This window comes from Phodopus roborovskii, unplaced genomic scaffold, assembly GCF_943737965.1.
Source record: "Phodopus roborovskii unplaced genomic scaffold, PHOROB, whole genome shotgun sequence".
NCBI lineage: Eukaryota > Metazoa > Chordata > Mammalia > Rodentia > Cricetidae > Phodopus > Phodopus roborovskii.
Genome location: NW_026126416.1, coordinates 23,602,599 through 23,620,308, shown reverse-complemented (window position 1 = coordinate 23,620,308; position 17,710 = coordinate 23,602,599). Strand labels below are relative to the sequence as shown.

The following is a 17,710-nucleotide window of genomic DNA, read 5'->3' as shown; positions in this document are numbered from 1 at the left end:
TTATTTATTTTGCACAGTCCTTTTGCCTCAGCTTCCCAGATGCTGGGACTACTGGGCATGCAACACAATAGTGCCAAGCAATGAAATAGACACACATGGCTTCTGATGAGCCCTGCTGTTACAGGATAATATATACCAGTATCCTGTATATGATGTAATGCCATTAAAGCTTAGCCATGTACAGTGCACCAAAGAGTGAACATGGCTATGTTCCAGCATAAGTTTATAGACATTGAAATGTAAAAAATCATGCTTCAGTTTTTATATGCTACAAGAAATTATACTGGATTTTTTTTAGCCACTCAAAATGCAAAAAGAAAAAGGAAATAAGGAAAACTATTTTAGCTTGCAGGTGACAAGCTGATTTGTCCCTGAGGCATTATATGTCAATCTGATCTTTGCACAGAGAAAACGGAGCTGCTGACTACAACATTGTGTGACGGTTTAACGGTGCTATCCTCAGCACCTGCTGGCGTCAGTCAGAGCCCTCTAACGGCGTGAGCATTTCACCTCGTTGTCTATAGAGAGAAGTGGAAATCAGAGCAAAAAAATATTCAGTAGCTTCTCCAGAGATGAAAGCTCAGCACATGCAAAAGAAAGTCCTGTAATGATGAGAGTACTGGTATCCACTCTTCTAATGCAGCCTTCCTCATCACAGAATTGTAGACAAACACTTAAATATTTGTCTTAAAACCAGAAAGTTGCACTTTAATTAATTTTATAATTATTTTAGTAGCCACATTTGATGGTACAACTCTAGTGGAAAATAAAACAGGATATGAATGCAGTCATAAACAGAATGGGGAGATCCCTCAGCCATTAGAGTGCTTGCTGCACAAGCCAGGTCCCCAGAACCCACATAAAGGCCAGGTAGGTGTGGCTTCCTCCCTGGGTTCCCAGACTCTGAAGGCAGATCCAGAAGACTTCCTGAGAAAGCAGGCAGATAGACTAGTCATATTGGCTAGCTCTAGGTGTGAAAGACCCTTTCTCAAACAAGGTGGAAGGATAATTGAGAAAGACTCCTTCCATCAACCTCAGACCTCTATATGCATAGGCACACACATGTACACATGTACATATCACAGGAAAAGAAGGTAGATGACAGACAGATGATAAGTAGATAAAAGATTGATAGATGATTGATAGATGATAGGTTGATATAAAATGGGCAGATGATAGATTAACAGAAGATAGATGATTGATAGATGATAGATTGATAAAAGATAGACAGAAGATAGATACATGAATAGGTGATAAATAGTTCATAGAATAAAGGATTTGAACCAGAATTTACAAACTCCTAGGTCTACTTCATAGCACTAAAATTGCCATTTGAGAGCCACCAGTACTAAGGGGTCTCTAGAGAGTGTTTATTTGGAGTCAATCTAATTCTAAAGAATTAGAATTAAAAATTAACCTACTATTGTAAATAGTACAGACCCATCTTGGAGCAATCCAGTATCCTGGCTGGAAGAATAACTGTAGGAGTGTTTTAGAGGTATGGTGTCACGTCTACCACATTAATCTTAAGAGAACTGCTTCCATGTCAAGAAGCTCAAAAAATTCTGTTTGCCATATAACTAAACCATGGACCATTTTCTCCTAGCACAGACATATATGTGTATGGTGCCAGCTACTTGGGACTGAGGTAGAAGCATCCCTCCAGCCTAGGAGTTCAGGAATAGAGCAGGGGCATAGCAAGAGCCTATCCCCTAGAAGAAAAAAATGTGTGGGGAAAATCCACTGTTTTTCTTGCTGAAGAAGACATCAAACATAGAAGAGCAGTGTAGTTTGAGGGTGTGTGAGTTACTGAGGGCAGGAAGCTAGTGAGTACAATGCAGCTGGTCCCAGCTATCTGTCCTAACTGGAGTGGCAGCTCCTCGTGGGATCTTCTTTCTGCTCCATTTGGAGCAGAGCTCTGGTTCTTTCAGAAAAGCAGTAATGAGTGGCAGCTTTGGAGTCATGGGGTCATGGACATGACTGTGTGTGCCACAGGAGCTTGGCACATACTTTAACGTGTCTTCTCCTCTTTCTAGTGGGAAAAATAGAATGTATGATGTCCTCCACGAGACCATTGAAAATGATTTTCCTAAGTTCCTGGGCAAGATCTTTGCATTCCTTGCCAATCCAGGCCTGATCATTCCAGCCATCCTACTGATGTTGTAAGTTACCCCAGGGCCTCTGGCCCTGCCTCGTGGAAACTTCTGGAAGCTAAGGCTTTCCAGACAAGGTTCTCCTTTTCATGCTTAGTCTGGATTCCTCAGAAGTAGACTCTGAGACAGAGTCAAATGGAAGCAGTTTATCGGGATGAAGGTGGGAGGATATGGTTACCTCTGTTGTGGATGAGTCTGGGAAACTCAGAGATACTTGTCTAAGGGTAAGGAGTCTAGAACATTTGCAACCAGACTGGTTGAGTGGAAATATCTAAGAACTGTGAGGCCTGAACTTCTCAGAAAGCTGAGAGTGTGTTACACTTAGGTATGAGATGTCTCCTAAGGGTCACTGTTGAAGCCTTGGTCCCTAGCTGGTGGCATTACCTTTGGGAAGTTCTTGACACTTTAGCTGGGGGCTAGCTGGAAGAAGTGGGTCATTGCATGTATTAGTTACTACCATTGGGTCACTGTGACCCCAATATCAAATGTTGCATGACACTATTCCTGGGGAAATGTGAACAAATACCTACTCTCTAAGAATGGAACCAAGGCCCAACTATTTGAACTAGTAAATTGATTAGTTTTGCTCATGGGAGTATGGCTGCAAAGCTGCTTACAGGGGCAGAAATGACTCAAAGCCCACCCTGGAGTGGCAAGCGGAAGCTCACCACACAGCCTGCAGGCAGCTCAACAGGTCAGAGGGGCTCTTCCAGGCAGTCCCACTTGTCTCTGCTGGGGGTCCCTCAGCAGTTCTTATTGCTCATTAAGTGTGCAGAAGAAGGACCCAGTCCATCTGGTCAGTTCAAGGACTTCCTAGGCTGTTATTGGTATCTCATTGTGTAACGTTAACTGACCTGGAGCTCCCTGTGTAGACCAGATGGTCTTGAACTCATTCAGAGTTCCTGAGTGCTGAGACCATAGAGCTTGTTTGTATTATTTCCTGGGTTTTAGCAGCAGGACTGAGTGTTTCACGTCCCTTCAGAACACCCTTGGTCTTGAGTTGCTCTGTCTTAGAGGAAACGACACACAATTCTCAGCAGAAACTCTCAACAGAGAAAAGGTTCGTTTTGTTTCTCCTTTCAGAGGCACAGCAGAACAGTTCTTGTCACCAGGAAATTGCAGGAAGACTGGGACACTGTGCTTGGCTTTCTCCTTTTCCTCCCTATTGAGCCCATGCATCCCAGCTCATGAGCTGGCTGGCACTGCCTGCATTCAGGTGGCTTTCTCATCCTCGTTGATCCTTTCTGAAACCACCCTCACTCACACCCAGAGATGATGCTCCACCAGGTCAGGCTCACACTGGGCACATGTCCTTAGGGTCTGTATCAGGTCTGCACCCCTGTCTTCTTTGCTTCCCACCCACCATAACAAAGCCATTTTGCATCCTCTTTGTCAAGGTGGGCTGATACTTTAGAAGCCATGAACAACAGAATCCTTCCTCCTCTAAATCATTTCTCTCAGGAGTTTCACAAGAAATGACAAAGTAACCGCAGCAGGGGGCAGTTCAGTCCAACCCTTCTGGGTTGGATTAGCTTGCTTTTGGTTGCTGTGTTACATGGACCAGAGGGTCACTCCAAAATGTAATTCAGGTTTAGCAACAGCAGCAGGAGAACCAGCTTCAGATGAACTGACTTAACTGATAGCTTCACAAATGCCCCCTACACTGTTACACAAAAATCACCTTTTGCAAGTCAATTTCTGCATACCAAAACCTCTTTTCTGGAGTTTGAAAGAACCATTTGCCTAAGCCTTTCTCGGCCTTGAGACCTCCTGGTGTACCAGATAATCTCCAGACTAAATTATGCAAAGGATCTGCAATTCCTTCAAAAGAGCAACTCAGATAATAATCCCTAACTTTAAACAAAAGATAACAATCATGATTTTAACCAAAAAGTATTTCAAAGCCCAGGTACGGGCACTCAAGAATTCAAGCCAGATGCAATGGCTTGAATTGGACCTCTCAATACATTTGATATCAAGAAAAGTATCCATTTCTTTTAGAGTTTCCATTTGGTGGCGTACTAGTTTTTAAAGTATGTCCTTAATGGCTCTCTGTATTTCCTCAGTGTCTGTTGTTATCTCATCTCTAGTTTTGTAAATTTGGATCTACTCTCTCCACCTGTCAATTAATTAGGCTACAAGTTTGTCAATCTTACTAATTTTCTCAAAGAACCAACTACAAAGTGAATTCCAGGACAGCCAGAGCTGTTACACAGAGAAATCAGTCTCAAAAAACCAAAAAGAGAGAAAGAGAGAGAAAGGAAGGAAGGGGGGAGGGAGGAAAGAAGGAAGGAAGGATGGAAAAAAGCAAGGAAGGAAGGAAGGAAGGAAGGAAGGAAGGAAGGAAGGAAGGGATAAAGAAAGCCTGCCCTGACATGTTTAGAATTTGACTTGGTGTCCAGAGAAGAGACAGAAAGAAGAGTTATACTTCTGAATTAGATCTCAAAAAGTGCTAAGGTTTAGCCATTAAGATCTGTAAGTGACTGCATAAGGGAGGGATGTATAACTACATTGTCTCAATACAGACATAATTATTCCTCCCAGCTTCTCAGTATGTCTTTGGATGAGTCAGATTTCCTTATTCTAGGGTGGTCTCCTGGCCAGATGACTGGTGTACCCAATTAGATTAACTTTTAAGGTGGGGCTGGAGAGATAGTTCAGTGGTTAAGAGCATTGCTCTTCCAGAGGTCCTGGGTTCAATTCCCAGCAACCACATGGTAGCTCACAACCACCTGTAGTGAAATCTGGTACCCTTTTCTGTATGTATGTATATATGTATGTATGTACATATGCAGACAGAACACTATATATAATAAAATAAATCTTTAAAAAAAACTTTGAAGGAAAAGGACAATAAATTGTGATGCTTTAACCTTTGGGGCAGATTAGAGTGTTATGTCTCCACTCAGGGCCAGAAGTAGAACTCAGATTCCATTTTTTTGACCAGGAGGATGTAGCTTTCACTTAATGGACCAAAGCTGTCCTTAAGGGAGGTATTCATTCTCAGTGGCCTACAAGATGTCTAGTGCCTGTCTAGCTGCCCAACACTACTTCATCAAGTTTTCATCAAAACCAATGAGGTGGAGATAACTATACATGATATAAAGCCTGCTATTAGACAGCTATCTAGTAAACATCCTCAGCTTCATTTGCAGACAAGAAACCATGCTACACCCTAACTCTTTGGAATCAGAGCGATTCTTTCTACCAACCTTTACTGAACACTCTGAGAGCTAGACATGTGTAGGTCATGCCACAGTCAATAAAATGGAGAGGGTGTCCAGAACCCTCTCCATGCTTAGCAGATAACCTAGGAAGCTCTATCTTGCTAGAGACAAAATTTTGGTAATCCAGAGACCCCTCTTGTCATTTTCTAATAACCCAAGACATTGAGAGGCATGCCTTTTCTCTTTTAGTCTGGCCATCTACTACCTGAACTCGGTTTCAAAAAGTCTCTCCAGAGCTAACTCCCAGCTTCGAAAGAAAATCCAAGCGGTGAGTCTCTCCGAAGCTACGTCCTTAATGGTGTTCTTGTTTCTTGCTGATTAGCTCTGTGATCTCATTTGTGTTCTTTCAATGGTTTCCTCCTAAGCCAAATCCAAAATCCTGTCCTATAGGAAGCAGCCCTGTAGGGTTCAACAGCATGCATGTACAGTAGGAATATTTGAGAGGCTGACAGTGCAGCTTAGTGGTGGAGAAAAGTGTGTAGCAGTCACAAGGCTCTGGAGTTGGTCACTAACACACATTTGCACACAAGCATATACACACTCACATGCATACACACACACACCAAACACAAAAACAAACAAACAAAACAAAACAAAAAATATAGCCATGGATGGGCAGTGGTGGCACACACCTTTAATCCTGGCACTTGGGAGACAGAGGCAGGTGGATCTCTGTGGGTTTGAGGCCAGCCTGGTCTACAGAGTGAGTTCCAGGCCAGCTGGGACTACACAGAGAAACCCTGTCTCAAAAAGAAAAAAAAAACTACACATATTAATAGTAATACTAAAAGAAATGACCAAACCACACATTGCTGATCCTTAGCCTAGGTTGTCTCCTCAGTTTCTATACACAGGCAGCTTCTCTCAACATCCCAGATGATAACCTGGGCTGTTCCTGACTGTTCTCTCTAGGAAGACAGACTCTGACTCTCTCTCTCTCTCTCTCTCTCTCTCTCTCTCTCTCTCTCTCACACACACACACACACACACACACACACACACACACACAAATTTCTAAGTCCTGTCATCCTCACTTCCCATCATGCTTCTGGAACTAACACATCTTGCTGCCAGTTCCCCAACCAGTTTTCCTTCTGTTAGCCTCATTGGCTCCTGCCCAGATACAGAACAGTAAAATAAAGGTTAGATGTTCCTTCAAGTGTAAACTGGAGCCATGCACTACACTCTCCAGTGAGTTGTAGAACAAATAACAGACAGTGAAGGTAGTCAGCAAGGACTATAGACACAGTCCTACCTCACCTCTCATGATCCAAGGCTCTAAGCATATGATACCCATGCCCCTAGCTTGCATAAATAATTCATTTTTCCCTACAGCTCCGTGAAGTTGAGAAGAACCACAAATCCATCAAAGGAAGAGCTGTAATCACTAATTCTGGGAACACATTTAAGAACAGCTCCAAAAATGCCACCCAGCTACAACTCACTAAGGAAGGTAAATTTTTTTCCTCTATGATAACGTTTTCCAAGTCCACATGGAAGTTGTAAAGAACATACATGTGGAATTGGACTGATCTGGGTTTAAGATAGGGACACTGGTAATTATTTAACAATATGAAGTGCCTACCTCATGGGATGGTGATGATGAAAGCCAAGCATGTACAGTGCTTAATGGAACTCCTGGCATACAGAATGAACTAGCAAATACTTGCTAGAGATAGTGGTTTGTAGTTTCTAAAAACAGAGACACGCTAGAACTGGAGAAATAGCTCAGAGGGTAAGAGCACTGGCTCCTCTTCCATGGGATCAGGTTCTAGTCCCAGCATCCACGGCAGCTCACAGCCCAGTACTGTCTTCTGGCATACTTGGCCATAGCACACACATGGCACATAGACATACATGCAGAGAAACACACTCATATACACACTGATAATAATAATAATTTTTAAAGAGACATACTGGGCAGAATAAGCTGGTAGGAGCAGGTAAGAAGTTTCTCACAGAAGGGTCTCATGTCTCTAAAGAATGATCATAGATAGTCCAGGCTCCGATGTGGGGGAAAGGAAAGGGCAAGATGAAAAGACCTTGTCTGAGGTTATCTCGTTGTCTCAGGAATACCTGCTTTAAAGGGTACCACTGTGCACTGTTGACCTTGGATGACAACTGTACAAGCACAATAAATGACTAATAACTTAAGGGTTAAAATTTTTATGTGTTCCAATTCATTAGCAGTTGCATATCACATATCCTTCACCATTATTATTATTTTATTTTAGGATTAACCAAAATAATAGTGTAAGGTGTACGGTTTTTCCGCCTGCCGCCGCTGGTCTTGTCCTGCTGCCGCGCCAGCCCCAAATAACACACATAGACTCTGTATTTGATATAATGCTGTTGGCCCATTATTTGTTTCTTATAGGCTAGCTCTGTCTTAAGTATTAACCCATTTCTATGTATTTCTACGTGGTCTCCTTACCAGGGAGTGAGGCAGGCGTCTGGTCTCCCTGGTCTCTCCATGCTGACTCCTCCTTACTACTCCCTATTTCCTCCTTGTCTCCTAGCCCCGCCTATCTTCCTTTCCTATTGGCCAACAGTGCTTTATTCAGTAACCAGTATGAGAAACATATACAGAATGACATCTCCAATCATAATAGGAATGGCTATAACCAACAGGTCCAAATATCTTATTACTTCTCACTCAATGCAAAATCCAAATGGGGTTCCCGATTAGTGGCCACAAGTACAGGAGGTGCTATGAGGCTAAGACTGGGTATTTGCAGGTTCTGGGCCTTTTAGCCAAAGAACTGAAAATAAGGGCTCACACAGATTTACTGAAGTAATAAGAGAGATTTCAGAAATGGCTCAGCAGGTAGAGAGCACTGACTGTTCTACCAAAGGACCTGGGTTCAATTCCCAGCACCCACATGACAGCTCACAACCACCTGTAACTCTGGTTTCAGGGGATCTGGCATGCTCAAACAGACATAGGTACATGCAAGCAAAACACCAATGCACAAAAAATAAAATTAAATCAATTATTTAAAATAAATAACAGAGCTTTATTTGGAGCGAAGCAACAGTACAGATTAGAAAGGGCTTCACTGTTAATAAAGATTGACACCAGTGTGGTGGCCCACACCTTTAATCCCAGCAGCACTCAGGAGACAGAGGCAGGAGGATCTCTGTGAACCTGAGGTCAGCCTGATCTATAGAGTGAGTTCCAGGACAGCCAAGGCTGTTACACAGAGAAACCCTGTCTCGAAAAACCATAATAATGATAATAATAAATAAAGATCAACAGCAGGCCACATGAGTGAAGATATTCTATAGCCCTAGCATACAGCCTGGAACCTCTTTTATGGGAAAGGATGGACTGGTTACTAAGAGGCATAGTTTTTGATAAATTCTCTATTTTAGTCATAGATTAATTCATATGTTCATTTTTTTCTACTACAAATATTTGCCTCACTGTGCATGTGTCTAAAACAAGTTCAGAATGGATTAGTTCTTCTAGTCATCATACTCAGATAGATTGGCAATATACTTGAACAGAAACTGTCTAAATGTAATTGTTGTTAGGGGCATAAAAGTGTATACTGTTGTTCAAAGAGGGGAGTGCGTGTGCAGGTAGGAGACTCAGGGGTTCCAAGTTTGCTAAGTACACGTTCAAAGATGTCGCATTAACAGTACATGCAATGCATTATAACAAGAGTGGGTATTGAATGCATAATTCAAAATCAAATAGAACCAGCATATTATACCATTCCCTATGCTTGTCAGCCTCGAAAGGAAAGCATGACTCCTTCCATCCCATGGCTATGCCTGTATCAAATTTCTGAAAGAAGAAAAGCCTAGAAGACATAGTTGTGGTACATGTAAGTCCACAAGAGGAACATTGTCTAGTTCTGTGTCCCATAAGAAGAGGAACTGCTACATAGAGAAACCCTGTCAAAAAAGAAAGAGGAATTAGAGAAGAACTGGGTTTAGGAAGGAGCACGTTCCTATCTTGGAATTAGGAGGAGCGAAGAAGTTGAGTAAGCGAAAGAGCTGAAATGAGGCTCTATGCTAAGAATTAATGTAGCCTCTTCCCTTCCATCATTAGATCTGACCTGGCCATCAACCAGAGAGGCTGCTGTCACTCTTGTACCAAACTTTACTATGGAAAATCTAGCATGAAAGCTGTAACCATCCTTGGGACTGGAAATATGGCTCAGCAGTTAAAAGTGCTTACAGCTCTTCAGAGGTCACACGTTCACCCAGCAGGCACATTGGGGGGCTTACAACCCCTGTGACTCCAGCTCCAGGGGACCCAATGACATCTCCTCTCCTCCAGAGACAAATACATATAAAGACACATAAATATATAAAATTTAAATAGATTTACAAACAAAACAAACAAGTAAAAACCACTATCCTGAGACTAGAGTTTTAAGTCTAGTTCCCTAGCCAGCAGACAATCTCTTCCTATTCAAGTACAGATCTGACAGTTCTCATAGCACCAAACAGGACTAGAATCTCACACACACCAGGACAGCTCCAGATGGCTCCAGCTGAATACGGACAAAGTCTTCTTTCACATCTTCATTCTTGTCTTTGTTTTCCAGAGCCCACATCTTATTCTCCCAGCCAAATCCAGACTCTGGACAAGAAAGTGCAGGGCCCTGACAGCTCCAGCGCTGATGGCAGGCCCTCACAGCCTACCTCCCGGCACCTTGTTGGATCTCAGCCACCAAGAGTCACACCAGATCCTGGCCAACCTCAGTCTCAGACTTACACATGCAGATCGACTTCTGGAAAGAGTACCAAGAGGCCTCACAACTGATGGCTGGCATGCATGAGTCTCCCATTCCTGGGCTTGAGCCACAGGCTCTACTGTTTTATATATCCCTTCCCTTTTCCTCTCACACTCATGCATGTTTCCATATATGAACTTTGGTCCTTGCTCTCCAGCCCTTATTTACGACTCAAAGGGAAGGGCAATGGCTTCCCATGATTTGGGGAGTTGCAGAAGCTGAAACCTTGCCCAAACTAACTGGCCTTCCCAGTGTCTTGTTCAGGCAACCCTGGACCCTGCACAGTAGTGGTTTCCCTTAGCTCTAGACTAGGGAGATGGAGATGGAGGCCATGATTCCCTGTGTGGACTTTTTCTGTGATGAACATGATGGGACCCAGTTTCAGCAGCCCCTCAGGCAGAACTATGGTGTGCAGAAGCCTACATTTCTAACATCCCTATTCAAAGGAGGCAAGATGGTCCAACAGCAGGTCCAAGCAAAGGCAAACAGGTCAGCCAGAGTCCTCTTGACAGGAAGACCAGTGATACCCACCACCCAGCCTGAGGAAAGCTGATGTCAATTAGCACAGAAAGTGCATCGGAGCCTCCTAGCAGCAGGACAGAGGAACACATGGGCAACACAGTTCTTCTGACCCAACTGAAGAAAACGAGGAGTGCTCTGGATAGGAAAGTCTTTTTCACATACCAAATTCTAAAAGGAATTGGATAACCTGTTTCCTATATAAGGGTCCTTGAAAGTGGTGGTTCTTATGTCTCCTAGCAGGTCTAAGTCAGGGAAGCCAGGCCATTAAGGAGGCTTTGCTAGAAGCTGAAGGCTTAGCAAGGTAGACAGCTTAGTTGAGGGTTCTCTAGAAACCCCAAGTGTTCTGCAGACCGTACTTTCCTCTGCTCTGTGTTCCCAGACCCAAGGGAGCAGCGAAGCTTCAGGACCAATGAAGCACCTCACCCCATGTCTCTTGAGTATTCTGAAGGGAGTCCCTTCATCTTGCCTGCATAAGGCCAACTCAGAAAGGAGAACAGGCAGGAGGCACCTCCTGAGCCATCAGCCTCTGTTTCTGTTGTGCCTCTTACAGCTAACAAAACACACAAACACCTACTATAAACCAAATAAATCACCCTTTTTGAAGATGCATAATTCTATATTTGCTGTCTATCTCTATGTATTGAATTAGTCCCTAAACTGATACCTTAAAATGGGCTGGGCATAGTGGCACATGCCTATAATTCTGGGCACTTGTGAGGCAGAGGCAAGAGTCTGCATCAAACTCAAGGCCATTCTAGTTGACATAGTGAATTTCAGGCCAGCCATGGTTATATAGTGAGACCAAAACCCTCAAAAAATCCAAAATGAAACTAAATAAAGCACATTAAATATTTATTATGGTCAAATAGTATCTATGGCTGAGAATTTGGGGGTGGGCTGGGGAGATGGCTTAATCAATAAAGTGCTTACAGTGAAAATGTGAGGACCTGAGTTGGACCCCCAGAACCCATGGGAAAGTCAGGAGCAGCAGCCAGCATAGATAACCCAGTGCTTCTGGGCAAGGAGACATGGAGACAGACAGATCCTAGGGATTTGCTGACTAGTCAGTGCAGCTCAAACAGTGAGCTCCAGGCTCAATGTTTCTGTCTCAAAAAATAGAGGTAGAGGAAAGTACTGTATATGGATCTCCACGCGCATGCACATACTCACACACACACACACACACACACACACACACACACACACACACACACAGAGGAAGGGGGGAACTCCTGAGTTAGGATACCCAGATTGATGCAAGAACATCTACATACATGTGTACACATGCACGAATACACACACATAAAAGAATCTGGGAATGGCCTACAAGGCATAATCCCATATTGCTCACACAGAGTTTAACTCCTGCGTATTGACAGGAGACAATGGTGATTCTCCTTGTGAACCTTTCTATAAAGCTGTGTGAAAGTCAAAACTATGGAGGCAAATCTCAGTAAGAGAAATTCTGTTTGTTAATAAGCTAAGGATAGAACTGCAATCTGGAACACAGAATGCACAGGCCAGAGAGGACTGTTATGTCTGGAGAAGGAAGAAAGATCGGGTGTTTATTAGGACAGAGAGATCTACACAGGATATTTTGAAATAAAGTTCTGTGGCATTGTGGGTATTTTCAGGAGCTGGAAGTTCAAATTGGCAGTATTTAATGTATAACCCAATCTTGTGTTTTTAAGGTTTTGTTTTGTTTGTTCCTCTGAGTGGCCCTAGCTGTCCTGGAACTGACTTTGTAGATCAGACTGGCCTTGAATTCAGAGATCCACCTGCCTCTACCTCCCAAGTGCTGGGATTAAAGGTGTATACCACCCCCCCTTGACTTTAAGATTTATTATTTTTTTTTAATCTGTATGGGTGTTTTGCCTGCATGTGGAGGAAGAACATACTGATAGGTAAGAAAAGGTGTTAATAGAATGTGGGCTTCCAGATAAGGGATATTATTATTTGAAAACAAACTAAGGTTGCTATCTGCTCTGTTTTTTTTTTTTTTTTTTTTTTTTTCCTTTTTTGATTGACTTTCCAGAATATTCCATTCCTAACACTTTATATTCTATGAAGGCATCACAACCTGTGGAAGTAGGCTAGCAATAGGGCTGTGGGTAGGGCACATCCACCGGGGTTGCTTTATCCACAACATGGGGTTAAGGGCTCCATGCCATGTGGATGATGGACCTCACCAAAACGTATAACTTTGTGGACATAGTGCAGAAGGAACTGGACAGTGTGTGCACCCCACCACCAACCTCTGAATCAAAGAGATCCAGTGTGATGTCTACTCCTTAAGTGGTTGTACCACTGCAGTGAGAGATTATCGAGTCAAGTTCCTCAGGTCCATACCTGAAGTTGTACCTAGGAGTATCTACACTTGATCTACAGTAGCAGCCTCCTCGTTTGCCTGCCATTACCACCTTCCAGAGCCCAGAAGGTACATCTGGCCACCAGCCAGACAGGTGTAGCAGGAATCAATTCATTTGGTATCTAGGGAGGGGGCTAACTCTGAGTGCTACCTGTGCTAGGATTGGGACACAGCAAGTTCTAAATTTCCAAGGACAAGGACCACCTCCATTTTTGTCTTTAGACAGACTAGGTACTAGGATATTCAGGGAAACCTAAGTCACAGTGGCTTAAACAAGTGAAGCTTGTTTACCGACAACCTGAATTATGCAAACAGTTAACATCGTGTTGCTTCAGCTAGGGAAGGGCTTGCTCTCTGTAAACCCTTGGCCTTTCACTTGTTGCTTCTTTACTTCATGGTCACAAGACAACTGCTGTACAACAGGGATCTGTGTTGAAGGAAGAAATGAGGGGGTTGGGGAGAATAAGAGCCAAACCTGCTGGGACTGTCAATTGAAATCAAAAGAAAGCCTCTTTCAGAAGACTGGTCATATCCTCCAGCATATTTCCATTTAGGTGTTCTGGGCTAACTATAATGGCCACCTTTAGCTTCAAACAAAATAAAGATGGCAGGGGACTGGAATGGCCAAGCACACCTGCCATAGTTTATCCCCAGAACAGAACTGTTTTCTGAAACACAAAAGGGATCTGTACTGGCTGTCCACTTGACACCAGCTAGAGTCACTGGGAAAGAGAGCCTCATCTGAGAATTGCCTCCATCAAATGAGCCTGTGGGGCATTTCATTGGTTAATGGTTGCTATGGGAGGGCCCAGGCCTGTAGGCAGTGTCCCCCCTGGACAAATGGCCCTGGGCTGAATAAAAAAGCAGGCTGAGCAAGCAAATAAACAGCACCCTTCCATGACTTCTGCTGCAGCTCCTGCCCAGTCTTCCTAAATAATGGATTGTGATGGCAAAATAAAAGTCAAATAAACTCTTTCCTCTCCCAAAGTGTCTCACATGATAAGAAGCAAACTGAAACAGGAAAGTAACAAATGGACTCCAGACTGAGCCACTCAGGAGCTAGGGGATCTCTTCAGAGTTTGGGCTAGATTCATCTGAGCATTCTGCCTGGCTTACCTGGACTCACTTGTAGATGTCAGTCAGCTGACACCTCAGCTGGGTTTGGTTGTGATAGGACAGCTTAACTCATGTGGCAATAACAAGTGTAGACTGAAGGGGTTTGGTATCCCCCTGTGGCTTTTCTAGCAGGTTAACTCGGGTTTATTCTCATGAATGGCCTCCCAGTTCCTATAGAGAGTAGAAGTAACATGGTTTCTTGAACCCTGGGACTAGGACAGTGTGATTTTTTACCCAGATTCAAGGGTTAGAAACAGACTACAGCTCCCAATGGTAGGAACACCAAAGAACTGGGGGCCATTGTTCATCCACCATAAATGCGCTTTGGTGGGCTAATGAAAGCATTTGTCTCTTACACAAATATACTTACACACAAGCCCTCACCTTGCTCGATCTGAGCCCTTAAGATGCTGTCCTGGCTCTGGGGCCTAGAGGAAGAGGTGATAATGTTAGGATCCCCTCAAAGGCCCCTTAGGGGACCCTCTAAGGGATGAGTCCCTCAGCAGAAACCTTTCTCATTGTTTGCACTGGTGGGTTGGGAGTGAGCAGATGGAACATGCCAGGGGAGTGTTTCTGTAAACCAAGAGTACTGGGATGAGGAAATGGAAGGGTGCACAATGAGGCGGGCCTTGCTCCCATCACACTCAAGGAGCCCATCCAATCATTAGTGTTTTCACGCATCAGTGTCTCCAGCTCAGTACTGAGGACAACAGTTTTCCCACTATCACTCCTGACCTGCACACTCAGAGACACAAGTGGCTGAGGTGCCAGCCCATAAAAGAATGTGACCAGGGAGGGTACCAAGAGTGTCCAACTCAGTAAAGTCACTTCAGACACACTGTGATGTGCCTGTCCAGCCCTGCTCAAGTGCACAAAATTCTCTTTCTTTGTGTGGGACTTTAAGAAATAAATTTCCCATGGGGGAAGAGTGACACAAATAGCCCATCACAGTCGAGCACTCATTGATTCAAAAAAACTTAAATAAATAAGGTAGATCTGGCGCATACATTTAATCCCAGCACTCAAGAGGCAGAGGCCAGCCTGATCTACAAAGCAAGTTCGAAGACTTCCCAGGGCATCACACACACACACACACACACAATGCAGAATTTTAAAAATTGAGATAACTCTATCATTGAACCATTTCTGGAAAACGGGCTATATAAGGTCAACTTTCAAATGTTGTGAAGTTTAACAAATTGATGCATATAAGACTACAATATGCAAGATATTGCACTGAACAATAACATAGTACCACAGGCATGGATGAGATCAGTCATCCTCTTGTCTAGGTAGTGAACACCACAGCATCAAATGAATGAAATGTGTGTCTTATAATCATCTGAGATTCTAAGACTGACATGGACAGTCATTGACAGCAATGAAAGGACCACTGGGCTAAATGATCTTCCTAAGGCTGTCCTTATTCCCCAAGTGTATGTGAAGAGCTGCTGCACGTATGTAGACCTCACCACCAAAGAATTTAGGGGGCTTCTTTCCATGTCTGAGAAAAGGGTCCAGAATTGCTAGAAGCCCTTTCAAATGTGTTGTCATTTTTTTTTTTTTTACTGACAAGATGTGTGACCTATCACCCCCTCGTGGCACTTCCTTGAAGTTTCCTTCTCTGGAGCTCTCCCAGTGGGATTTCAAAATGTTCCTCTATCTCCACAGACGGCCTTCAGTGTTGACCAAAAGTAAAACCTCCAGGCTAACATACAAAAATGATACAGTTAGTATCTGGCTGTCTCCTGAGGGCAAACAGTCACATCACACAGAAAGGTGAAGGGAGGCCATAGCCCCACTCAGAAATGCTACTGATCATTTATGACATTTTCTCAGCAGAAAATCCTTCAGTAGACTCTTCCGAATGTTTTGTTATGTATCTATAAATTCTTCAATTAACCCTCTCAAGAGGGAAAGCCTAACTCCTTTCCCTTTGAATGTGAACTGAACCTAATAAATGCAAAATACCTCTGATCCCAAGCATTTTGGGTAGAGCATGCTTAGCCTACAGCTTCAAATCGAAGGCTGTGTCCTTGCTAATAAGTTCTCTAATAAGGAGACTGGGTCTCGAGTGCAGGCCTCAGAAAAGAACAGACACAGAACAGCATGAAACCAGAACCCTGAAGGAAGCCCAGAGCTCAGAGGCATTATGCTTCTGGCTGGGACCAGCACATCTAAGAGGACAGACTGACTGTGCAGGCCCAGCCACTAGACCTTTGAAGCCACATATCAGTAGAACTAATGGCTCTAAATACAAACTTCAAACCTGAGTGTTACCTGATATATCACTGCCTGTTCCCAGCATTAAGTTGTGAAGAATATCATTGTTTTTCAAGAGCCAAGTAAGAGAAATTACTTTTTTTTTTCTTTTTAAAGAGAATGGACTCTAACAAAGCTGTTTAAAGTAGAAAGGATGAAGATACTAACAATTACAAATTTACCATCTGAATGGATTTTCCAGTCTCTATCATTTAATCGGTGAAAGTAAGTATTCATCTACTGCCACTGGAAGTTGAATGGCATTGGTAACTGTTTCACCATGTGAAACTTAATTGTATTTATTTAGAGACTATGTGTTTGCACATGTAAGTGAATGATTAAAGTAACTTTTTAAAATGAGCTTAGGAGGGTGTGTAAAAAAATGGTTAGGAAATTCTGTATGTAAAGTATTGTGTTATTTATTGACAAATAAACATAACAGTGAGCTGCAGACACAGCTCAGCGATGGAGCACTGGCCTAGCATCCCTGAGGCCGAGTTTAATCACCAAAACTATAAAAAGAGGAAGCAAAAATATTGTGATGATCTTGCATTTTATTTTATTTATTTATTTACTGTTGGTTTTTTGAGACAGGATTTTTCTGTGTAGCTTTGGAGCCTGTCTCTGCCTTCCCGGTGTTGGGATTAAAGGTGTGCAATGCCGCTGCCTGATATTGCATGTTTTGTTAGAGCACTCAGTAATTTAAAAAAATAAACTGAAGGAGAAAAAAAGAGGCTGGGCAGTGGTGGCACACCTCTTTAATCCCAGCACTGTGAGTTCAAGGCCAGCCTGGGTCTACACAGTGAATTCAAGGCCAGCCTGGCTTACACATGGAGTCCCAGGACAGTTTCCAAAGTCACAAAGAAACTCTGTCTCGAAAAACCAAAAATAAATAAATAAAAAATTGTGGTGGTTCACACCTTCAACCCCAGCATTAGGAGGAAGAGGCAATGGGGTCACTGTGAGGTTAAGGCCAGCCAATTCTACACAGTGAGTTCTGGGTCAGCCAGAGTGTAATAGTAATAATAGTACAATTAAAATGACCCAAAAAAGCAAGATGAACAACCACTAGCATTTGAGTTCACACCATGCCAGGTACCATATTTATTTCATACCTGCCCCAATACCAGATGTTCAATAAGAGCTTGTTACAGAGATGAATTAATCTTTACTCTTTATCTGAAGAAATAGAATCTCAAAATTAGGTTATTAATTTCAGGTCACTCTGGAAGTCACAAAGCTTGGGTTCTCACCTACACTGCTCCTCTGGTCACTTCTAGAGTCCCATGTAGCTGCATACAGTGGCAAGGG

At 43.2% G+C, this 17,710-nt stretch overlaps 1 protein-coding gene across 1 annotated transcript in view; it reads left to right on the top strand.

The window, feature by feature from the left end:
• The window catches only part of Tmc2 (transmembrane channel like 2), a 53,102-nt gene extending 42,942 nt beyond the window's left edge, over positions 1 to 10,160 (top strand). Inside the window, exons 16-19 of the mRNA XM_051183154.1 lie at positions 2,037 to 2,162; positions 5,570 to 5,648; positions 6,716 to 6,833; positions 9,943 to 10,160. Of these exons, the coding sequence (XP_051039111.1) occupies positions 2,037 to 2,162; positions 5,570 to 5,648; positions 6,716 to 6,833; positions 9,943 to 10,160 (541 nt within the window). The remainder of the gene's footprint in view (positions 1 to 2,036; positions 2,163 to 5,569; positions 5,649 to 6,715; positions 6,834 to 9,942) is intronic.
• Positions 10,161 to 17,710: the final 7,550 nt, after the last annotated feature.